General features: G+C 44.8%; 1 protein-coding gene and 1 non-coding gene across 6 annotated transcripts in view; both read right to left on the bottom strand.

The window, feature by feature from the left end:
* The window catches only part of LOC139812224 (cytospin-A), a 45,070-nt gene that overhangs the window by 10,976 nt on the left and 8,329 nt on the right, over nt 1-25,765 (bottom strand). For 2 of the 5 annotated variants that reach the window (XM_071776898.1, XM_071776904.1), the window contains exons 2-4: nt 15,336-15,430; nt 10,714-10,869; nt 11-368 (exon numbers count right to left, since the gene is read on the bottom strand). In XM_071776898.1, the coding sequence (XP_071632999.1) occupies nt 11-368; nt 10,714-10,869; nt 15,336-15,430 (609 nt within the window). Of the gene's footprint in view, nt 1-10; nt 369-10,713; nt 10,870-15,335; nt 15,431-17,516; nt 17,642-20,571; nt 20,923-24,095; nt 24,230-25,041; nt 25,689-25,765 lie in introns of those variants that run through there. The other 3 variants (XM_071776900.1, XM_071776901.1, XM_071776899.1) reach the window with 3 other exon arrangements.
* Nucleotides 14,098-14,169, bottom strand: Trnac-gca (transfer RNA cysteine (anticodon GCA)). The gene has a single exon. It is a non-coding gene; the product is annotated as a tRNA-Cys (tRNA).

Here is a 25,765-nt window from a genome sequence, read left to right as displayed (position 1 = left end):
GGACGCTTACCTTGAAGGCGGCCAGCTCGGCATGCAGCTCGCGCAGATTCTGAATATCGGACGTCGCGTCGCGCAAGTTCGCCTCGAGACGCGCGCGATCCTTACGCAGAGCCTCGACCTCGCGTTCCAGCTCTTGCATCTTGGAGGCCTTGGCAGCGGGGCCCTTCGACGACGTCGTCGTCACCTTGGGTCTGGCCGGCTCCTTGCTGCCCAGGGAGCCGGCCCAGCTGTTCCCGGTCGGCGAGACGTCGCTCTTCGCCTCCAGCGAGGAGGCGCTTGGCACCTGGCGCAGCGGCGCCGGTTGCTGCTGCTGCTGCTGCGCCGATTGCTGCTGCTGCTGCTGTTGCTGCTGCTGGCTAGGCTGTCCTCTGCGAAACAGCGATTTGAACTTCATCATGGTCGCTCGATTGGTCACCGCGTTAATTCAGACGATCCTGTTTCTCGTGGCACGAGAAGAAAACTTCGGGGAGAGTCTGAGAGAGAGAGAGAGAGAGAGGGGGAGTGGGCAAACAGCGCGAAACGGGATGATTTTCTTTTTCGACTCGAGTCTCGTCGACGAGGAGGAGCGCCTACGACCTGGACCGACCCTCGCCGTCAACGAACGATGACATCGTCGTTCCCGTTAGCGAGCGTTTCCAGAACTCGGGCGAGGAGAGGAGCGAGCGGGTCGGCACGACCGTCATCCTGTCGCGTCTCCTCCGGTTACGACGTAACGAACGTAATCATCGCTATAGGTCACGGATACGAGAGTTGCCGGCGACTATCGCGAGCGCGGGGGCGTTTGATAGCAGTTTCTGTCTCTCGATTGGATTCTCGCGGAAGGACGCGATGCGTCGAGACGACTAAACGGAGGCGTTTCGGTGGACGGTGGTCGCACGTGTGCCGCCGGAGATGTCAGTTCCTTTTAAAAATGTTCTTTAAATCAATATACAGCTTTCCGATTGCATTTACGTCACATTACGTTAAAAAAAAAAAAAAAACAGAAGATTTAGATCAGCACTTCGCAACGAGATTCCTTCGAATTCAAAATGCACTCTGATAGTCTACTTAGAACTCTTATTGTCGATCCTAATCGGAAATCACTTAATCCATATCCACGTGATTAGTGTCACTTTGAGGGGCGAATTGCTTCTGATCGCAAAATCGGAGCACTTCAATCTCGACACGCTCGAGAGTGATCCGTCATCAATCCAGATAAAGACAGATAACTTATGTTTGTATAATTGGTTTCTCCGAAGGACGATCCCAACTTCACGAGATTCCTTCGAATTCAGAATGCACTCCGATAATCTACTTAGAACTCTTATCCTAATCAGGAATTATTTAATTCATATTCACGCGATTAGCGTCACTTTGAGGGGGAATTGTTTCTGATCGGAAACACCTCCCAAAATCGTAGCACTTCAATCTCGACACGCTCGAGAGTTGAGCCGTCATCAATTTAGATAAAGACAGATAACTTATGTCTGTATAATTAGTTTCTCTGAAGGACGATCCCAAAATTCGCAATGAGAGTTCTTCGACCGCGTTTAAAGTCCGATACACTTTCAACAGAATCCTCAACAGATCACTCAGTCGTTCCCTCAAAAGTCATCAGATCTGCGACCAAATCCACGGACAGCCGAACGTGTAGATAGAAAAACTTTTTATTCTCGCCAGTCTCCGGGTCACTCGGTTCGCGCGACGAGCATCAGCCACACACGCTAATCAGATTCCTACGTTTTATCGCGCGACTCCGATCCCTCGGGACGCGTCCAGGTGCGTGTCTCGCGACGCGTTCAGCCGCCGGTGCGCGTGTCGCGCAAGAATCGTCGCTCCGCCAATTTCACCGAGCAGCATCATCGCGCGTCTCCAGCACCGCGGCGATCTTGGCACGGCTTAAGGCCCAGGAGCCGGCTTTCTCTCGTTATCCTTCCGTTTCAGGACGCGCCGATCGGCGACGACGACGTGTTACACGACACGGACAGACGATCGCCGCATCGTGTGGCGCGCACTTCGCCGAGGAATTCCAAGATTCGTTGCGTGGAAGCGAGCGGCCTCGAGCCACTTTCTTCCTCGATCGCCGTCGAGAGAGTCTCCTCGCCGCTTCCTCCTCCTTTTCTCTTTCGGGGAAGTGCTGCCCCGTCGTCGGGAGGAACGGAGGCGACTCCGGAGCAACCGAACGAGAGACGTCAGTCTCGTCGCGTGGCGCGACCACTTGTTGCTCTCGGATTCGGCCAACGACCGCGAGACGTTTCGCCGTGCACGCCGCGGAAGGACGGCCGAATGTCCTTGCGGAGGCGCGGACCTCTCAAGGATCCCCAAGGACGGTCGACGAGACGGTCCTCGCAAGAACGATCGGAATTCAGCGAAGCGAAGGGGAGTCGACGTCGATCCCCGGTCAGATACCCGTTTCCCCGTTAATATTTTTGCCCAGGTGGATGATTCCCGGGGGACACGTCCTCCCGACGATATCCCGGACGTCGAGGAACTTGGACGAGAATTCGATTTAACCGGTCGTGGAGCACCAGCGACGACGCATACCGCGCGACGGTGCATCGAGTACTGAATACACGAGCCCGACAATCGTTCCCCTCCCATAATTCTGCTCCATCCCTCTTCTCTCCTTTCCGCTGCCGGCCGACCAAGGCTTTTCTTAGGCGGCCGCCTCGCCGGACTCACTGTACGAAGGGCCAACGAGTTGTAAATGCAGCCAGAGGTCTCGTACTTGGACCGCCGCATTCGTCGGCCATTGAGGAATTCTCCTCCTCGATCGTCGCGAATTCCCTCCGTGATCCATGCGTCGCCTTTTAAAGAGCGTAATTGCGGGCCACTCGCGGAATAGGCTTCTTGTATCCAGACCGAGAGAGTATAGATGCCACGTGGGATGCGCGACGATCAAATTTAATACCGCTGGATAGTATCCTCGAATTAAATTACACGCGAATCTTTGAAACGTAAATGTGCTAATTTGCGCGTTCTTATTATATTCAACAATGTAGACTAATTTTGACGAACAGACATCCTTTCTCAAACACTGAACAACTACTCAGAGAGCACGAGCCTCTGAAAATTCAATGCCTATCACTGGCTATCCTATCAACTTAATTTTTAAAATTTTAGAGCTGCGCATTGAACGAAACATGATAGCGAAACTGAAGACCAACGTCTAAATTGGATACAATTTGCGAAATGTTGATAGCGGATTCGTTAAATTAAATTCTGTGCAGAGAGCAGAATCTAAGATGCGTTGTATATACGCATATTACATGAGAAAAGGGTTGGAGGTAAGAGTCGATCGCAGTAATCGCGGATTAGCAATCTCCGATCGGCTGCTACACGGCCGATTGCCCTTTGACGCGCTCCGATCACTCGGAATCGCGTCGATTTTCGATCAGAGAGAGAGAGAGAGAGACAGGAGAGTGGAAGAGAGAGAGATAATTGTTCGGATGGGCTGGTGGGACGAGAGAGACAGCCGTCGAGCTCTTGGGAACGGGTACGCGCCTCATCGCCGTCGAGGATGGCACGATCGGGGAAGGGAAGGGAAGGGCAGAGAGAGAAGCGGAGGAGCTGCTTAAGGAGGCCACACGGAATCCGCAGACGTCTCACCGGTCGACCAGTTTTCTCATACGGTCGACATATGGTATATGTACCCGGTGGCCGAAAGGTCTCCTTCGCCTTCGCAATACGAGACGCGAGGATAGATAAATCTCTCCTTGTCATTCCGCGGCTACGTTCTTCATTATTTGCAGCCGTGCCTGGATGCAGCGCTATCTCGATTCGATCACTCGCTATATCCATGTCTTTCAAAATCACGCTAAAGTCAAATGTCTGAAATCTACGTGCGCTTTGTACACTTGTAGCTGCATGCACGTATAGACAATGTAGTTTGATCATCTCGACGAGTACTCGTAACTGTACTCTAGACGAGGAGAACAAAGAAGTTTTTATCGCTGAGTGGAGCTCGCCGGAGGAGCAGAATGGAATGCTCGAAACGTCAAGCCTAACTGTTCGCCGCTCGCTAGATGGTCGAATGACAGGCAGATATTGCTATCGGCCGTGTTTAGTTATTATCGATGCGTCAGTCGTAAAGGCATTCATGATACCGTTTACGACGTGACTATTAGTGTGCGCGGTGCCGGTTCTATACGGGGCCATAAATTCCCGAAATTTATCAGAACGGTAAACATAAGAAATTAGAAATTTAGCTTTGGACACGCAGCGGAAACGTGAATCTTGAGTTTATATCAGAATTCCCTCTTCGTATAGTAGACACAATTATGAGAATGTAATGGAGAACATTAAATCGTTACAACGATTCACTAATGCGGGAATATTGTGTGGGAGTATTATGACAGAGCTAACATGATTTCGAGAAGAATCTAGATTTTTTTATTTGACAAATTTATTTTAAACAAATTTCGAACAAAGGTGTTTCAATAATAAAAGTTTGACGCAGCTCGACGAAGAGAAATGGAATTGAAAGGAAGACGAATGGATCGCGTGTGCGGTAAAATCATTCGTCCGCGATACGGGATACGGGGGCCCCATATCCCGCAGGGGCACATGCCGGGGTGGGGAGGGGGTCTGGGTATACGGTTGTATTTGCACGCGCGCCGAACCTCCGCCCGGGGTAAACCGGTATGTATGCGTTTTTCCGGCCGACGGAAATACGACACTCCTCGACGACGACGGTCCCTCGACGAGCTCTCCTCGTCAGCGGGTATATGAGCCGCTTTAATGGCCTGCACGAGTAAAAATGTGCATGCGGGGCTGCAGTATGTATGTACTCCAGATTTCCCGCATAATCGCTTCGGCACGATCTTAGATTTCGCTCTCTGCAAGAATATCTCGCATTGAGAACGAGGAAAAGTAAGAATACTGCGCAAGGAGTAGAAATCCGAGCCGCATCACGAAGAGAAGAAAGGAAGTGTGAACGGCTGTTCAGGAAAATATGCAGTTATGTCATAATAATGTTGTACTTCTCAGATATAAATGCGTGCGCGCAACGAACGTGTGAAATTAAAATTATTCATTTAATTTTAAGCTAAAATCTCACTTCCAAGCTTCTCTCACACTTTCATGAATTATTTTGTCTCTCAAAACGGTATGGAGGCTTTTGTATCGCAGCTTTATATTATCCAATGGACTCGACTGTCGATCTCGATCCCGAGTGACCAACCGGACGAAATAAACAACAACGGTTGCTCTTTGTGCGAATCAGTGCGGTGTCGATTTTCGTGCACGTGGCGAGACGCGATGAGTCCTCGCGCGCGACGGCAACGTCCAGAAGACGAAGTGATCGAGCCGTGAAGCTCTCTGTCTGATCGCGCGATCGATGAGATAACGCGGAACAGAGACGGCACTGTGCCCTCGTGCGGCATTCACGGAGTCCGTTCGATGAGATTCCGTTACGATGAATGCCGATAGAAATTTGCGCCCGTTAGAATGAAGCATATTATATTCGGTCATTAAAAGCAGAATATAAATTTCCACTGGATTATCTCCGTAGAGACGAATATAACTGGAAGATCTATGCACGCGTGTGTGTGAGACTTGATTGTAGTTTAGATTTATATGAATAACTCGAATTCTTGTATATCATATATTGCAATCTTGTATTCTTGCCTACCTTGGCTTAAAAGAGATCTACTAAAAATACATAATATTAATACATAATATATAAAAATAATTATACGTTTAAATTAAGACTGCAAATGAAGAATGACAGATTGTACGTATAGTTTTATTGAGAGGAGTAAGTTATTCGGAATAAAAATTGACTGGACGATTTTACGTTAAGCTTTATGTTCGGCAGATACCAGCGAATTTATAATCGGAATCGCGCCAATTCGTGTGGACGTCAATTCAGGCCTTCAAGAAAAAAAAAACTCGTCTCTGCGCCTCGAAATTCACGGATCTGTTTATTAATCGTTATTCATCCGGCCATTAATATTTCGATATCGTATCACGGTGATGCGTAAGCAAGTTATTAGCGCGCATACCGGAGCCGAAGGCTGCGATACGATTTAAATTTCATGCAGAGCGCGCAGACGATACGTGTGTCGTCGTCGTCGTCGTCGAATTCGATGAGCATAGCCTCATCTGGAAATTATACATCGCAATCGCAGTCCGAGATAAAAGTGTTTGTCCGCGTCTCTCGTGAATTACGTCGCCTCACCTGAGAGCAAACACATTTGCATACGAAATCGCGCGCGTCGCTAATTTAAACGTGCTTTAGATTCACAATCCAGTATCTCTGATTCTCCACTAGCAATTCAATTTAAAATGTATTTAACTTCCCGGCAAGAATATTCCGCGAAGAGAGAAAATTATGGATGGTAAATTTACTACTTGAGGTTCGAAATTTATTCTTTCCTCGTTGTCGGAAAGATAAAATTAAATGTTATGACCGTAAATAAAAATGCGTTCGGTTATATTTATAAGACGGCGCCTCGCGATATTTCGTATCTCCGTTGTTTCTTATTTCAATTACGATTGATTTATCATCCCAGTATACTTTTATTTGCAAAATCATTGTTGTTATTACAGCATTGTTTCGATGAATAAAAAATTATGGAATGAAATGAAATTCTACTCCATTTTCAAGCGTTATCATCAGAGGTGTAAGGCGAACGCTTGAAAGAGAAAAAAAAACCGACTCCGTTTTGTCGAACGGCCTCGGGCTCGCTCATATATACCCTTTATCTCGCTCGAACGAGACATAAGTAGATATTCCTTATCGCAAGGTGTAGGATACAAGCCGGCTGTTCGAGAAAAGTATCGACCGCTGACGTCACTCTGTCCATAAAGGTGTTTCTATAGTTGGAGAGAGATAAATGTCTTCGAATCGCGCATTAGAATTATGCAATTGTCATAATCGAGAGAGAAAGCAACGGCGGAGATGCGCGCGTCGCAGACTACGCAAGAATGGAACTTCTCCACGAAACTAAGATGCCTATAAGAAAAAGAAAAAACTGCCTGGTGACAAGAGAAACGAAATCTCTCTCAAGAAACGGGAAAAAACGGGAGATACAAGAGCGAGAAAAAGAGAAATAGCGTCATATTTATTGCTCAGCAAACGTTCTCGGCACAGCCATATGCGCAAACAAATATTACACGATATATTATAACAGTCGTATATCACACACGCATGTCGTGCTCGTGAACATGATACGGTTCCTCGGGCTGTACATTTTTTGTTATTTTTCTCGCCCTGATTTTCATCAGATTTTTATCAGAGAATATCCCTTTGTGAGATTCGCGGTGATCTTCCGAACCGTCCTGCACCTCCAGGAGTTCACGATGATCGACGAGGCGAGGACGACACCCGGATGGAAGCGTCGCGATAAGATCCGGCATTTCTTTCGAGAGCGAACGACGTCACTCGCGTGCTCGTCTCATCGTTCCTTTCTCTCTCTCTCTCTCTCTCTCTCTCTCTCTCTCGGACGCGAGAGAAGTCAATTGGCTCCTGCCCTTCTTCGGAGACCCTTTCGTTTAGAGCCACTCGTTTCCTCCGCGCGACGGAGGCCGCTTAATCGCTCGGCGCACAGTGGCCGCTCTGTCGAGCGGATCCCATCCGCCTCGCGGACCAAGGGACAGCGTTTAAACGCTCGATACATCACGATTGTATGTGTTCCTTCGCTCTTACCACGTCGTTAAATCGGGCGCAGACGCCACTGGGATCGCAGGATGTCGATGGACTTTGGAATAGAGCCTTCTTGTAAAATCATTACGCACTATAATTCTGTCCCAGCGTTCTCATTTTTCAGATTTTCCAATGGATTGTTATATACGAGTCGAGTCTGACGGGTTTCTTAGCTCTTCAGCGATGATTTCTTACGATATAACGTAAAAATATTTTGGTATTGTATACAAATTCAATGCTCGACAGATCGAGTTGTCCAATGTTATATTGAAGAAACCAAGTTAAGAAAGAAAATTAAAAATCTAGCTATTTTAATATATATAATTATTTTGTAATAATATTTACGTCCAAGCTGATATAATTGTTAAGAAAAATCTAAAATTAAACTGCTATTCTTTACTTTCAAAATTAATTTCAAAATCATCTTTTGAAAGTAGTCTTGATGCTTTCGACGAAATGAATTATAGTTGGCATTTGAACCATCGTAATAATCCTGACATCGCAATTGATGATCGCAACGTATTACGTTGAAAAGTGAGTTTCTGCCTGGTGCACCGCGCTCCCAGGACCGCTTTCGCCAGAATCCGGTTACCCGCGCGACTCTCCGGCACAGCAAGTTCATCCGCGACCGACGTGCGCGTGTCTTCTCTCGCGGTTTTACGCGAGACCGGCGTAAATTGCGGCGAACGCACCACGCACCGGCCGCGCCGCCCATTGACTTTTGATTCACTGGGTATGTGGGTCGGAGTGCCGTCAGTGCCGAGTGCCGCTCTCATTGCCGGAGTGGGTCGTCGGTAGCGATGGGCCTGAGACCCACGCGTACATGGGCATCGACGCTCAAGTATTAACGAATACCCAGAAGGTACAAAAAGTCGGCGACGATTTTACGCGGCGTGCGCGATGCCAGAGATACGCGATACTAAATTTATGTACGATAGGTACATGCATTATGTATATATGATAGAAGAAAGTCAAGGAACTCTAAAGGCTAAAAATAAATGCGCGCGATATATATGTATATCCTTTTCGATCGCCACAGTTGCAAATTGAAAAAGAAACGTTATTTCGCGTAACACGAATATTCAAGGCTCGATTCAAGGTTCCCGTGTGCAAAGAATAAAATAAAAAATTCGTGACAAAGTTGCGAACCAGCTTCATTCTATAACACACTGCTAAGCTTCACCTGTCGCTTTGCGGGCTCTCGAGTTCATAAGTAAATTTTAAAAGCCTGTCATCCTGACGACGACGTTTAGCATTGAACTCAAATCCATGAGACAGATCTATCAACTTTTTTGTTGCTAGTTGTAAAGTTGGAATAAAATCACTACTTGAAAAGACTATTCTAATCCAATCATCATCGTTATACTTTTATTTTTCGCTATATATCTATATATCGCACGCATTTATTTCCTTTCAAGTTTTCGCTAGAAATAGCTACAAATTTCCTTTAGTAAAATTAAGATGCGATAAAAAAAAAGAGACCTGTTGCGCCAACAGAAGGTGCTGGTGTCAAACATGACACCAGCAGTTTCGATAGCGCCAATCATCGGGATATTATTGTAGCTTCGAGGTTTAGACTGGTTTAAATCGTGCGGCATGACTGTCCGCCTCCTTTTATCGGCGCAAGCGATATTTCGAAAGATTCGCGAAATCCAACCGCCGAGGAGCGGGAAATGAGAGAAAGTGAGCGCGAATGCGAATCGCGCGAGACGCGCGCGAATGCGCCTTGTAACGCGTTTAAGAAAATCCCGATATCTGTTGTTAACGCGACAATGCGCGAAAAATAAGCATTTTCGGCCTCGAGCAGTTAATTACATTTTTATAAAACCTTTAATTTCCTGAACAAGGTTCGATCCTCTCTATAGGAAACTCGATAGAATTAGATAACATGTAAAAAGGATACCGAAAATTTTTATTCAATAACTCTCCTATGGATTTCGAGCTTTCATTTAGCTACCCATCGACGATTAACGAACATGCAGTTTTCTCGTATCTTATAGAGATCTCGCCACACTCTTAGTGTCACAAGATTAAATAAATGCATCGAGTTAATATATTATCACGCGTCGTCGATTATCATTGAAACTCGTTCCAGCCAGCAGTCTGACGATTTATTTATTTCTAAGGTAACGTCTGGGTTCGCTGAACTCGCGTTATAAATCAGTAACCAAAAAATCGACCGGTCGACACGTAACTGGCTAGCATATTTTCGGCGGAAAGATCAGTCTGTCGATTCTGTGTCAAAAATATGACGCTAATTAAGCGCGTTTAGTTGACCGACCACTTTTTCATGCTTCGCGATATGCAAACGACAAGCGCGAACGAATCAGGATTAAAGGGCAGAAAAAGATAGAACTCGCGCTCGCGCTAGGAAATTCTCAATTGACCGCCAAGTGCCGCGGCGTTCACCTCGGGAATAAAAATTGACAGACACGGAAATATAGCTCTAATATACTGCACCAGATACGTATAACGAGGTCAACCGGAGAACGCGCATGGCACAAGGCAAGGTGTGCTAAGTAGATGTTAAAAAACATAACGTGTGTGTCGCGTCATTAAAATTCAAGAAAAAATGATAAAACGTAAAAAACATGAAAAATACGTTTAAAACAGGGTAAAACAAAAATAACCGTACAAACAGATAACCGCACAAAAATGTGTATCAGAGTATCAGGCGTTTTCGCCCGAGAATTCACCTGTTACGTAAAACGACCGACGCCACACATCTCGCCGTGCATCAAGATTGCGGTCGGACATTCGTCGCGGCGATCTTGGCGACGTCCTCGGCGGCGTAACCGAGCAGACAACCGGGATACCCGGAGATAATACCCGAAGATATATCCTTAATACCATTCTCGTACAGCGCGTGGCATCGAGAAATCGTGGGGAAAGGAGCCGCCGGAGCCCCGGGTCGTCGAACCCCGGGCTCGCGAGAACTAGCGACGAACGGGCGCATTTCGCGCGGTCGCGCGACGCGGCGTCTTCTTCCCCTCTCTCCCTCTTTCTCCGGTTTTTTTTTTTTACAACACACGGGCTCACATCCGCACATGCGAAGATCGCGCGAGAAACCATGCTTGAGGACTCACTTTAGCCGCCGATCGCCCGGCTTCGTCGCCTTGTCTCCTTGAACGACTCTTCTCGCCGGTCTTCTCGCGCTGAAGAGCAACGCGACCGGGTCCCTTTTCCGCCCCGCGCTCGGCGCTGCTCTGGGTGCTGGTGCCGGAGGCTCGGCTGGCTTCGCCCTGAAATCCAACATTAATTGGCTGCGGATTAAACCGGGGATTGATATTTTTTTCTTAATTAACGGGGGGAATGACCGCGCCGCGGTTAATTGGCCGAATCGCCAATTAATTTTTCTTTTCGGGGAGCAGTCATGAAGACGGACGTCTTTTGTCTTCGAGGCGCCGCCGCGCCGCTTTAATATTGATGTTAATCCCTTAAAAATCAAACGATCTTACAATGACGTAATACGCAAAGATTATGTTGAACATTTTTAATACTAAGTAAAAAGAGAAAATTGCTTTATAAATATTGTCCATTGCACCATGCGTCTCTCAGTATTTTACATTAATCCTCTTATTTTACGAACAAAAATAACTAACCAAATTACGGGCCAGGATTGAAGATACATTTATGTTGAAGATACATTTTACGCTAGCAGGAATGTATTTAATTTAAAAGTAACATGCTAGAATATTCTGCATTCCCGTCGACAATTTCTGGATCGTGTCGATTTCACGCACGATCATTTATTCGCGCCCACAACGGAGCGAGGAGTGCGCGACGCAGAGACAATCGGCGTGCAGTCCGCAATTTCGTTGCACAATAAAAATCGGAGGCGGTGAACGATCGTCCGCCCGCGCGCGATAATGATCGTTCTAACGCGAATGCAGGAAAGCCGCGGACTCTCCTCCTCTCTCTCTCTCTGTCTCTCGTTCTTCTCGTTGCGCAAAGAATCGATAGAATTATAGTTACGTAATGCCGCGCGTAATAACGCAATGCGACAGCGCAGAGGAGTGCGTGTACATGGCGTAGATGATTAACGGGGAGGATTGTGTAACGTTTGTGCGTGCGCGCCGTTAACATCTCCCCCATCCCCCCGCGCGGGAACAATCAGGAAGGACGGGGGCGGTCAGTTTCACGCACCGACGCTAATTTCGTTATCGCACATTATACGGCGGCGAAGCCATAATCGAGAGAACAACGTCGTCGGGAAAGCTGACTAATGAGATGACGGCGAAGGCTTTACTGCTAATAAACCGCTTAATTTCATAGTGGTTTTCTGTTATTCTAGACTGACAAAACACACTTTCGACTGACAAAAGATTAGGGGAACATTTCATAGAGACAGAAAAAGATAAAATTTAATTTACGTAACAAGTAGGTTTAAGAATATAATTATATAAAAATCAGAAAAATATACATAAATGTTCCCATGATCTGTTATACATCAGAAGTTTCGTCGACATATTCGCGTACAGATATGAATATAACATCACACAATCATACACCGATTATCACGATCCTAAAAGTTAATGTTAACTAGCCAATATTTTCGATGATGAATGTGTCATGCGTTGAATGTTCCCAGCGTTATCGTCAAGAGCCTGGGACGAAATCGCGCATTTGAAAAGAACGTGGGGAAAGAGATTCGAGACACCCGAGAACCCGATTCGACGAGTTTAGCGTATCGACGGGTTCCAGCAGTGTGTACCGGCCACTTGATGAGGTCAGTCCGCGATCGCTGAACGCTGGTCAATGCCCCCTCGTCGGATCCGCCTGTTACGAACGAACGAACGAACGGACGATCGATCGTTTGATCGTTCGACGGACACGGCGAACGGATTGATTTCATTTCAAGTCAGCGTTACCGCACCTGGTTAACAACGCTCACCCGGCATTATGTAAATTATGACCGATTTGTCGTGCCGCATAGATAGAATCGAGCGGGGCACAAGCCGTATTTTGTGCCGACGCGAGAAGTCTGATATGCTTGTCTCCTCTCGTGAGGGTACAGAAAAAAAAAAGATAAAATATATTTTCGATAAGCGATATAAAAAGTAAGAAATTAATTCAATCAATCGCCGAGGCAATATCGATAATGCGTTAACTAAACTATCCTTTGTAATGTTTCTATAGCTGCGTATTAGTATCGATATCGTTAAATTGATTAGCACACTGAGAACAAAAAATTGTTAATCCCAAGAAATATTTAGTCCGATACGTTCAACTAAACATTTTAGTTAGTTAACTAAATATTGGTTGTTTCAACAATTTATTCCGTTTCTTCAATCAAGAATTAATTAATTCAACTAATGTTTAGTTGAACGTATCGGACTAAATATTTCTTGGGATTGACAAATTTTTTTTCTCAGTGCAATTTAATTATGTAATTGTTATTGCTATTCTAGTTTTAGCTTCAGATTGCGTTTCAACACTGGACAGCAACAGCGCGTGGCGTTTGCGAAGCGAAAAATGTACCTATACATAAAAATTCACACGAAAAATATAGGCACAAAAGATCCAGCTCGACCGTACATTGGTACATTTTCTACTTATTTGATTGTTATCATAACGGTCACGACTCACTCAATATATATGTTAACTAAACTATTACACAAGAAACTAAACTTTTACGTGAAGATTAACGTTCCGATCAATATTATCCCATATCATTTCCGATACATCAGAGATAAACCTCAAGCGTTTTTCGTGCGTGTACGCTGTTATCGGACGTTATGTAAATTGAAAGAAAACGAGACTGAGTCACCGCGTCGTGGTCGCGTTAAAAGAAGTTTACAGTGCGTTTTTCCGGCTTGCGCGGACATCGCAGGTATAGAAGAGCGAGTCTCCTAGAGGACGGTCGTCGCCGGACCGGCTCGCGATAATAACACCGGTCCACAGCACGTGCGTCGGCATCGCCCGTTTATCTCCGTTACGTGGCTCGTGGTTCGCTCGTCCACGAGAATTGGATTTTCTATGCGATAAAACGCGACGTGAATTTACGGGCGCGTCCGCGGTAATTCTATCTGCGAGAGCAGATCTCGCGTTAATGCTAGCCATTGCTAGCCAAAGGGAGGTTGCGACACACCTTGCGTCTCTAACTATTATTAATCCAGGAAAGTTACACGGGTAACATCTAACCACGATGGAGTTATATATAAGTTTCACGGAGAGATTCATTTGTTGCGCGCACTCCGCGGTGCGAGAAAATTTCAGCGGCTTGTTACGAAAACGGAAATTAATAGCGGAGCTACTTCATGATTTCATTATTATAACGAGAAAAATATCTCTTTAATATTAATTACTGAAAGTAAAGAGAAACGCAATCTAGGAAGATAAAATTGGTTGATAAGATTTCTCCCTCTTAAAATAGTTTATTTAGCAATAATTTAATTAAGAGGAAGTAGTAACAACGTAGGTAAATGAAGATGATAATTTTAAACAGCTACACGCAAAAAAAAAATTAAAGGGGACACCCGGGTTTGAACCGGGGACCTCTCGATCTGCAGTCGAATGCTCTACCACTGAGCTATATCCCCGATGATACTCGTCCATCTTTAAATCGCGCTTTCCGTCCTGACAAGCACACTGAAATCCTACTTTAATGAATATTTATATAAATTGTACGTTAAAATATGACTAAACGAAAACGTATATGCTAAATATCGAAAGAAGCTTTATCAATTAAAATGTTTTCAATTTTAACATAAATTTCCATAACATAATTTATTCCGTATTTCTATACGCTTTGCTCTTCATTCTGACGCTTCGAATATTTATAGGAAAGAAGATTCTATTATTTCGACCTAAATAAAATATTTCACGGCTGACACGGTTAGACGTATAATTTTCCGATGCATTAAACGGTATAAAGCGCCGGTACCCAGGGAGAACAGAAAGTCACAATAAAATCAAAATGACGTCAAAATGATGGTAAAATGATGGTAAAATGATCAAAAATCGTCATTTTGCAGTCATTTTGACATCATTTTGACTTTATTGTGACTTGCTGTGCTACTTGGGTATAGTTTCTCGAATCGCGATAAAAGATATTCCCAGAAGTAAAGACGAGAAGTCGTTTGTAACGGCAGGTAGATAACGGACTTCCCGGAAAAAATAATGAGGGGGACCGGTTTTCCGATCCGTGACGGACAAGGAATCCGTCTTACTATGCCGCGTCTATCACGATTACGGTAACAAGCGCGCCTTTCAGCGCCTATATTACGCTACGACGACGAAACTGCACGCTGTCGTCCTCTACAGCGCGCCTCGCTCGCTACGAAAATCGCGTCGCGAGTAACGCGCGGTCGATAATACAGGAATTTACAAAATCGTACAATCATTTCTTCAACATCATCTTGTAAAGTCACAGTAATAATAATTATTGCCCTCATAAGTTGAATTTAAACATCTCTTGAGAACTGTTTAATATTTTATTTAGATTTTTAATTTACTTCTTTTAGGACAATTGCAATTTAGATATTTTATTTGTTCCTACTTGTTTCACAGCTCTTTAGCGTTTGCTATAAATTTATAAATATTTTGGAATTTGTGTATAATAAATTGATTGCAGTATGTATAATGGTTCTTTGAAGTTTATCGACGAGTAAGGCTATACGTGTTTCCGCAGAATCTCGCGGTTTCGCCAAGTAAATCTAGCGCAAATTTATAGTGATCCGTAATGGCAATTAAGATATACACTCACTGGCTTCGGCTGGACTTCCTGGGCGGCTGTATATTTTGCGTGGTCCGCTTAAACGGCGCCCGGCCGCCCGAACCCACGGACATCCCGCTTCGAGCCTGAAAGGAACAACACATTTCAATGAGAGAATGCCGTTTTCGGTCGGGCTGAATTGTTAGTGGCCTAATAATAATATTTCTGTATGAATTCGCCGATTATTTGCCTCGTCTTATTGATTTAAGCAGTGGATTTACTGTTTCAACAAAAAGCTGTGTTTTAAGACCGACAATTAATCGGCGCGCAGTTTACTTCTCAATTAATTGTAAGATTCATATCGGTCCTGTTTCACTTATTACTTTTTAATGAATGCCCCCATCAACTCACGAAAATATTTTTATGTATAAATATAAACTCATAAACAACTATAATTATCTTATAACGATAATTGAAGTTAAAGTCTGAAAGTTCTGTGACAGTTGTACGCGATGCAAATAAAGTTTTAGTGACAAATTTTAGGCATCGACGACGAATTATGAGAATTTATCTTAAAGAGACAAAATAACTTTCGCACTTAATACTATCAACCAGAAAAATATGTATCACTGCCACACAAAGAATACAATAAGCAAAATAAAAATTTCTCTGCAAAAGGGAGTATACATTTCATTTATTTGTTGAAAGCCGGAAAGACACAAATATTAAAAAATGACAATTGCATGTACGATCGGTTTCTCACAAAAACGCTCTGATAAGCAAGCGATTAAAGAACGTGTCGCTCGCAGATAACGCAATCTGCGGCGATAACGTCTCGCGACCGCGAAGAATCTGCCTCCGGCAGAAATAGACAATTGGGAAAGGGGCGCGCGATGGGGCGAAAACGCACTGAAACGTGCGCCGTTCCACTCTGTTTCGCGCGCGGTAAAGAGCCGGCAATTAAATCGCGAGGTAAAGCCGTTAAACGCGTCGGAATTATCGTCGGGGATACGAGATTTAATGAAAAGCGGGACGCTATCGCCGCGCCGGATCGCGCCCGCGAAACTCGCGTCCGATTTGCGGCGATGTCTTTTAGTGGGCCCGCGCGCTCGCGATAATCACGACGCGCACACGTGCGACATGCACGTAATTATATCCCGGGCGCGCATTAAAAACAAATAATTATCGGTGGCCGCGCCGGCTAACGTTTCCGTGACGCTCTGATTCGGCCGTGATTTATGCGCAACAGCTGGATAAGTAATCGGACGCCGTAAACGCGGGCAATTACACGCTGGGCGGTGACAGATCTCGGAGATCACTTCGGAAACGCGCAACATCGATCAATATTATTGATCGTTTTATTGCCGCCGCGCCTTAATAATTATAACACAGTATAGGCCTTCCCGTACGACGACGACACGAAACGCGAGCAAAAGAGACAATTATTTTTTCACGCGTATAGAGTTGAAATCGCTTAATTTTATTGCATTACGTGTAATTAACATGTTTGTGTAAATTACCTTAATGATCTGAAAAGTACTGGATACTTCATAGCGAGAAAGTTAATATGATTTATGAAGCTTAATTTTAGTAATTATAATCAACTTTTACTTCGTATACTTTGAGTTATAATGTGACTTTTTAGATATTAGGACGTCTATCGAGATCTTCTTATCTCGTTCCCACCAGAGAGAGCACAAAATACATTCAATTTTATTAATTATAACAAAACTTCAGATAAAAATGGATTACATCAGATATCGATTAATATTTCAAACTTTTTAGATATTGGGAGATCTTTTTATCTCGTTCGCACCAGAGAGAGTACAAAATAATAGAACTTCAGATAAAAATAGATTACATCCAGATATCGATTAATATTTCGAACCAAGCAGTAACCAAGAATGAAAAGTATTCTGAATCTACGATATTTATTTACAAATTCATACAGTATCACACTTTATAGAAAATTTTACCCAAATATGTGTTATGGCTTATCGATTGCGGAACATTCAATAGACACGAGACCAGTTATCGGCGTCTTATCTGTTACTATATATTGTATATCATATTGCAAATAAGGCGTTTTCTAAGCCATAATCTCCAATCAACATTTTAAAGAATATAATCGGATATATTTATAAAAGACATTTCTTGCGCGAGATGGCAAGGATTGTAAAACACATCTAGCAAAAGATACGCGAATACAGCTGCGTAATCGCGAAATATTACCGAATTCCCGCCCAGCGCATCTAGAAACTGCCGGATCATCTTGAGCAGCAGATAAAATCCCGCATTGAATCACCGTCCTGCAACGCACACCACGACTCACGTTACACGGCGAGAGGACACGTACGGTCTTACACCCGCTAAATCGTCGTCGATGCAAGGATTCACGCCTCCGCGAGATTAAACGCTCCTGCCGTAGGAGGACGCGTGATCGATACTTCCTGAAGGATCGTCTTCAGCGCTAACGGGAGCTTCGTGAGAAAAAACGTCGTCGAACAATCCACCGCGCAGACCGTTATCGGCGCGCGACTTCGCGATTTTCGCAAAACGCCGAGAATCGCGCGCCGATTCGACGGAACGGACGATTTCGTGCTCGACGCGGGCGAAATATGTTTTATTTCGAGCGGACGCGGATCCTCGCCGACGCCGTGACACTCGGGGAAGCGCGGCCGAAGACTGTGGTGGAATTCGAACTGGCGAGATAAGAATTAAGTTGCCAGCGATAAGCTAAAAAATATCTATAGAGATAGGTGTGTGCATACATATATATGTGTTCACGAGCGCCTTTACGCCTACTGCACAAACGCAAAGTTGCATCCAACACAAAGTTGTATCCAAAACGAACAATCCGCCGTCGCAAATTTTATAAAGTTTTATTATTTCATTTTTACATGTTTTTATTAACAATCTCTTCATTGATATTAACGGTCCCGATTAATCACTTGTGCTTTCTCTTTCGTAATTTTATTAACGCAGGTACGCGATTTAATCGCGTGAGGAAAGAAGTACGAGACCGTTCGAAGCTCGCCGGAGTGTCGGCTTTATCTCTGACACCTCCGAAACCCTTTCCGATCCCGATCCCCGATCGCCAATCGCCGCCGCGCGCGGATCGGCCGGCGTTATCGGCGTCGTCCCGCGGAAACACGGCGGATCGTGCGAGCAGGATTTTGAACCGTCGCGGACACCACAACACCAGACGACTTCGATCGGAAGGCCTATACGTCCGTATACATGCGTATATACCTTGCGAGGGTTCATCGAACCTCGGGCGCACGTACCGGACTCTCTCGGCCAATAATAAAGATGCACGCCCGGTACGTAACTACGCTCTGTACATACGTACCTAAGTACTACCCTGCACCCGTACCCGCTCTCTCTCTCTCTCCCTCTCTCTTTCTCTCGCCACGAATACTCGAAGTGTATACGGGGTGTCCCGAATCTACCGCGTCTCTCCGCTCGAACGAGTAAGAAATAAAAACTGATGTGTCAGCTATCGAATGTCAAATTAATTTGCGGTCACTTAATGTTCTCACACACATGTGAATCTTTTATTTGCTGATCGCAGCGTTGCGACTCTATAGGGTACGTAAATCAAAATGATTTGCGAATTACGCGGAGGCCGCAGGATGTAGATCGAATCGACTGCGAGGTGAACTATCGTTCGGGCACAACAGCTCGGAATTTCTGGCTCCCTGAATCGCTACATTCTCGGCACGGACTTTTCGAATCGTTCTCGCATCATTCCCGTTACATTCTCGGATCATGGATTCTAGGTTGCGCAACGTCCCCGTGACTGTGTTACGTCCCGCGAATTCTCGGATCGCGAATGGCAATATCTCCGGGGATTTCTCGTATCTCCGGAATAACGATCTTATCGGTCAACCCGTCTTCCTCGGTCTTTCTCTCGGATTTTTAAAGAGATTGGTTTCTGTGATAAATATACGCGATGCTCCGATCTACTTCGTGACATATCCTAAGAGTGCATATATCGAGAACGTTCAATATGTTTCTGTGAATCCCTCTTGACATATAATTACTAATATTTTTAATCATCGCAATATATTCCGAACTATTTAAAAAAATTTTAGTTCAAACACTTGAAATATTTATCATTGAACAAGCGCGAGAAAGATTTTTGGGACCCATCTTTAAATTTTTCTACAGTTTTTATTGGTAAGATTTATTATTATCACACACCTATATTATAGTTAAACAATTAAAATTTTGTATTAAAGTCTTTTATTTTTCTAAATTTTTTATTATTATTGCATATTCCGAGGCATATTCATATTATTATAATTATTATTACATACAATTATATAATATATTATACATATATAATATATATCTAAATTTTTTAATTATTATGCGGAAATAAGACATTCGTTCCCAAGATCTTTACAACGTAAATGGACTACCTTTGATTTTCTCCTTAGATTTTCCTTGAAAAATTTGTGCGCACACCCCGTATACACGATCGCGCGTATGTGTCTGCCTATTTAGTGACGACTACGTCGCACGTTTCCTTCGTGCGCGAGAATTGGAATTCCTGCGGGACGGATCATTGGCTCCCGATGATCCATTCCCGCGCTCGTGATAAAAATCGACGGCGAGACGGCGTCGAGGGTGACGTCGCCGCGCGTATAGTAAGCGCGAAAGTGTACGAAGGATATATCATCGGCTTTGCGTGATGAGCCGCGGCGCGATAACGGGACGAGCCGGGTATTTTCGTGTTTACTGATATTTACGACATAGTAGACGTGACGCTCGCTATACAGTCGTTCACTCTGTATACCGAAACGTTGTTACGCAAAAATTATTCTAATTGCGATGTCGTCGATCTCGCGCGCTAGAAAAAACCCAACACTGCAAACACGCAAAACGCATCGATGTAATTAGGACATGTCATTCCGCGAGAAATTTGTTTCATTTTATTTTCCTTTACTCAGAACAATTATAACGCAGAGAAAAATCGACCAGAAATCAGGTATCCAATATTCGGAGCTCGGAGATTCGAGGATCCGAAAATAGGGAGAATATACCAGGAGTATAGGAGAAAATCCAAGAATTCCAAGATTCTTGAATTCTTCACGTATTGCTGACACTTAAAGAATCCAAGGAACCAAAAATCCAAGAGATTCGTTTACCCGAAACAAAATCCGAATATATACCCTAGCATTTTAATAGGTTCAACGGTCCAAGGCAATTGCCTTGGATACTATTACTATGCATTATGCACGCGTACGTGCGTGCGCGTGTGTATTAAGCAATCACATACCAATTTCTCTCCGAAGGCGCGCTAAAAAGGCAATCCCGCGTTCCATCGAGCGAGACCGCCGCAGATGCATCGGAGATGATCGTTATTGCTCGCGTTATCGGCGAGTCGTCGTCATCGTCAACGTCATCGTCATCATCGTCCTCGTCGTCGTCGTCGTCGTCGTCGTCCTCGTCGCCATCGCCGTTCGATGTTTCTCGCTTCTAGCCGCAGGGTGTGGCGACGATTGGTCTTTTGCCTACACTTTGCCGGCAACAGCGGCAGCAAATGCAGCTGCAGCGGCAATGTAACAGCGACGCGCGTATTACGCTGGCTTCACATCGCGCGAATACGCACGCAACAGAAACGGCTCTCCTCAATCATGGCACTTTCCCGATTTGCACTCGAATATACTCGGCTTGTATCTTTTGTCGAAGCGTAAAGATACGAGTGCGGAATGAAATTAAAGTAAACGATAGATCCTAGCATTTCTAAAACGAGAGTTACGTGTATCTTAGTCACGTCATTAAGGGAAAGAAGGAATATATTGAAAATATGAACCTAAACTTGCCTTATTTAATACTATTTAAAAAACCGAACTCCTTGCTATCCGTATTTTTACATTTCTAACGAGATACTTTCGGGAAATTTCAACTCAAATGTAGAAGGTCGGGCTTCATTCATCAAATCCCACATATATCTCTTGTAACCCTATTGTACTTTCAATCATACTTATTATATGTTTCTATTCTAGGATGATTTCATCCCAGAGATATGTAACCTACCCCGGATAATTTTCACGGGCAGCGTGGAGACAGCTTTAGAATCGCGCAACCTACACGCGCGAACGTACTCGAACCGACCGCGCTTCTCGCTTCTCTCGTTCGAGCGGATCGCCAACCTTTATCGCCTATCTGCGATAGCGATCGCGCGTTCGCTCGACCGCTCGCGAAATTGACTCGCGCGGACAGGTGCGCGCGCGTGTTTATTAACGCGAGCGCGACGCACCGCTGGATTTCGCTTTCCGCGAAGAGACACGGCGCCGCCGCGCTGTTCGCGAGGGCCGTCGAACCGGAAGAGAATCATTGCGATGAATCGCCGGGAGTGCGTCGACACATGCATCGATAGATGACACGCGACGACGCGAGTTCAACTCGCAACAACCATCTCGCTCCAGATTGCGTGACTATGTATGGCAAGACAGCCGATGCGACGAGGAAGATGACGATGAAATTTTTGTATAGGAATCGAGACGTTGTAACGATTTGAACCGTGTATATCATGTTCAGAATGTTTCAAAGTATCGAAAAAAAGCGAAATTTACTTTTAACGAGTAAAACGCCATTAAGGTATCCAACCTTCTCATATAATGCCGATGTTCTACGTTCTACATTGATAACAGATTTATAAAATATTTTATAAAATAAAATATAAATAATTTTCATTCCTGACTCATTTAATAACCTTAATGTGTCTTTTGTTTAATACCCGTCACTGAATAATAAAAGACTTCGTGTAATGTAAGCGTGAGTGCTGCATCTTTTCTCAAGTTAACGCTCGATTAACGGATTAACGGCCGACGTGCACGCGAGATTGAATTTAAACACGCTTTGTTTCGACACAGATGAAGCAGCAACGTTTCCTTCCTTGTTACCACGATGTTACATCAGTACCGTTATGAGCATTCTGAAGAAAATCACAAGGCGAATGACGAAGCTGTCTGAGAGCAATCATGACATCCACGTCCTTTTTTTGGAAAATTTAATGTCTTTTTAATTTACAATGACTTTCTGCAAATGTAAATCATTATTGCCGTGGTTAAAAAACAAACACGATGCTAATTATAGTCCCAAATCAGCGCAGCTATTCTTTACCTGCATAATCCTCATATCGCGTTTACACGTTTATGTATTTTCTGTTCACAGTGCTTCATCGTTAAACTTCTCAATGTCATTCCACCAATTTTTTTTAAAAAACCTTACGATCGTTAAGGGATTTATTTAGCGCTCGAATATTCACGCCGCTCATTAAGCCTGATTACACCAGCGGGATCGTGGAAGCTCAGCTACTCGATACTTCGCCGTTACTCCCCATGCGGGCCTTATTTACGTCTCTCCCGCGGAGCAATCGAGACAATCCGACTAGAAATGCCTAGGATGCGTCGCACGCGTCCTCGGCATGCGAATCGCAAAAATCGACGTGAGAGGAATCACGAGGGGCGCACCTGCACATAGGTAGTATCCAATTTTCGCTCGCCGTCGTCCCGTCCGAGGAGACGAAGTCAAGGAGCGGCGAGAGATCCGCGCTCGTGACGATCGATTCCCTCGCGAGAGAAGGAGACGCGTCCGATTCGGCAGTTCAATGCGAACTGACCGCGTACCATGCCATTCCATTCCGCCATCGTTCCTTTCGGTCTTATTCCGCGAGTGACCTCTCTTTCTCTCTCTCTCGGTCTCAAAGTGACTCCCTCCTCTCAGCCGGCTTCTCGCGATCTCCATCACTCAGACTCTCATCGTGTCACCGCACCCGATCTCTATATCGCCCGCGGTGAGTCTCGCTGCGGCAATTAGTCCATTAAGATAAGGCTCGTCTCGGAATTAACGGAAAGGAAGGGACACTTATCCAGCCGGGCGAGTAAAGTATCTCACGGGGCATGCAGGACAAATCAACGTATCGCCAAATTACTACATGCTCGAGAAAAGTTTAGATAAATCGTATCTTGTTAAAGATGGGATATGCTTTGCATGACGTACGTTGCGCACGCTGCGAATAAACGCCAGAATCTGTCTAATGCGACATAGTTGCTCCAATCTAATTTCTCAAGAGTTTATTTCTCCTCTATAAATTATACCTATATATTCATGTGCACAGACTTAGATCCTTATTTATTCCTCATACAACGTTAAAGCGTTGTATCAGATTCATCTTCCTTAACATTTCTGTCGAGTTATACCCGCATTCCGCTAAATTGCAATCTAGAGCTCCAAGAGCGACGCTCTCGTCATCGTTGCCCTTCCGAGATGACCGATGATGCATCATCTAATCGTCGCTAATGAACGGGGTACGAGAAGTCGTCGCGTTTAAGCGGAATTCGGAATCGGTTTCAGAAATTTTACCCGTTGTCATGTATAAATCCGTACGAAGTTTCAATTGTCTCGCGAATTCTTAGAATAAAGACTATCGAAGTGATAAAACCTCGAAGAATCATTATCACCTCACTATCAGAAGAATAACTAAATGTCCGAAATCTGGACATTTCTGATTTCAATGCGAAGTATAACTTTATTCATTTCATGCTCGCTCTTCGCGAGCACCCCGCGGAATTTTTCCGGCCTCCGCTGACCTTGGTCTTCGCTAAGTGGGTGACCTTCTGACCTAATCGCCGCTAATTTCATTTGCTAGAAACTTGCCGTCACGGCTGCGAAACCGACGCGTCGTCGCGCGTCCGTTCTCGCTCGCTCGCTCGCATTTTTACGCGCCGCAGCATCGGGAGAGCGCTTTTGCCCGCCTGTCTGTCGCGCTCCAAATACCTGTTCGGCTCTACCCACCTGCCGTGATTATGGCTCGTGGCGTCCCACGTAAATCTAGCCGCGGCTCGCGACGGGGGAACCTCGCGCTACCGTCGTGAGAATCCATTTTTCCGCCGGTTGCACTCTCCTTCCGGCTGCCCTCGATCAGAACCCTGTATAGAGCATACAAGAAAATGCAGCCTGCTTCCTTTTTTTTCTATCGTCCCTCTTTCCCCCGGATCGAAAGAGGGACACCGGCTCTTCCTCAATTACATCCTAAGTGGCTTAACAATTTTTTTTTACTAACACCAGAATATAAGTCGGTACAAGTATGTACGACGACCAAGAATTAATCAGAAAAGTGAACGTATAAAATGTTACTATTTTTTAATATACATAGTCTTTCTCTTTCTTATAGTATAAAATATATCTCTCTCAATCAATATTTTACACAAAATTTTTAAGCCACATACATGGATGTTATAGAGAAATTCTGAGACATTCTTCAAGATCCCTCAATCCCAACGTCGGTTATACGATTTCGATAAGGCGCGATCGAATGCAATCTCTTATTGCACGATAACATTATAATGAGTAGCACTCCGACAGCATTGAGTCGCAAACATATTACACAGAAATATAAAATACCAATTTTGCGTCAGTAATCTCTTCATAGTTTGATAAAAAATAAAGCAGCTGGCATTAATAATTGTAATAATTTTCACGTGTGCAAATATTCTACCGTAAATACAAAAAACTTTCATAACATCAGAGATCTATATTCTCCAACCGAGGAAAATCGATCGCACGTGACGCGAAGGACAAATCATCTGGAATTCATATGCGGCGTAAGAGATGCATAACGACTCCACGGGATAAATGACAGCACCGATCGCCGTCTCGTTAACCGATCCCGGCCGCGAGATATCTCGATCGTATATACGGTTCGAGATCGTCGCGGACCATCGATTTCACGTTTACTCACGGAGGTGGTCGCGCGACACCACGAAGATGCTGTTGATCATCGCAGGGTCGGGAGGAGTTGGTCGTTTTGCAACGACGATCGGTGTCGATCGTGTCGGTGCCGGCGGTATAGCGAGCGTACGAACGAACGCGGAACTGCATGCGTCGCGAACGACAGCCCGCGCGAGACTGCCGGCGGCCCCCCGACGACGACGACGCATCCGCATCGTCTTTGGCATTCGGCTTGGATATGGGCAAAGTAGACGGATGGATGGGTGGATGGATAGATGGATCGATGGACAGACGCCGCGAGGCGCGTCTGAAACGCGCGGGCGCGATTTTTGCGCGTTTAATCACGTCGAGTACCGTGCGTCGAATCCGATTAAAGCTCCGAGCGACTTCCCTCGGAAATAAAATCTACCGATGGAGTTGACAGATGCCCCCGATCTGTCCCCTCGAATAAAGAGATTTGAAATCTCGCGATATAATACTGTCCTTTCTCGCACCGGTTGAATCTTTTACTTTTTTATTCGCGCCAATTTCGCGTTGTCTCTTTAACATACGCTCGATTGGACAGATAAGATTAAGCATTGCGGAAATTAATTTGCCTGGCATAAATTAGAGTAGAAGAGTTAAACGTGATAAATTTTTCAGAAAAATTTCTGTAGCAACGTCAAGACGTCAAGACGTCAAGATGTCTTCCTATTTTGATGATCAGCTTAGTTCGCGTGCGGCCATCCTCCATG

This window comes from Temnothorax longispinosus, chromosome 4 (genome assembly GCF_030848805.1).
Source record: "Temnothorax longispinosus isolate EJ_2023e chromosome 4, Tlon_JGU_v1, whole genome shotgun sequence".
In the NCBI taxonomy this organism is placed as follows: Eukaryota; Metazoa; Arthropoda; class Insecta; order Hymenoptera; family Formicidae; genus Temnothorax; species Temnothorax longispinosus.
This window is presented reverse-complemented; position numbering and strand designations above follow the sequence as displayed.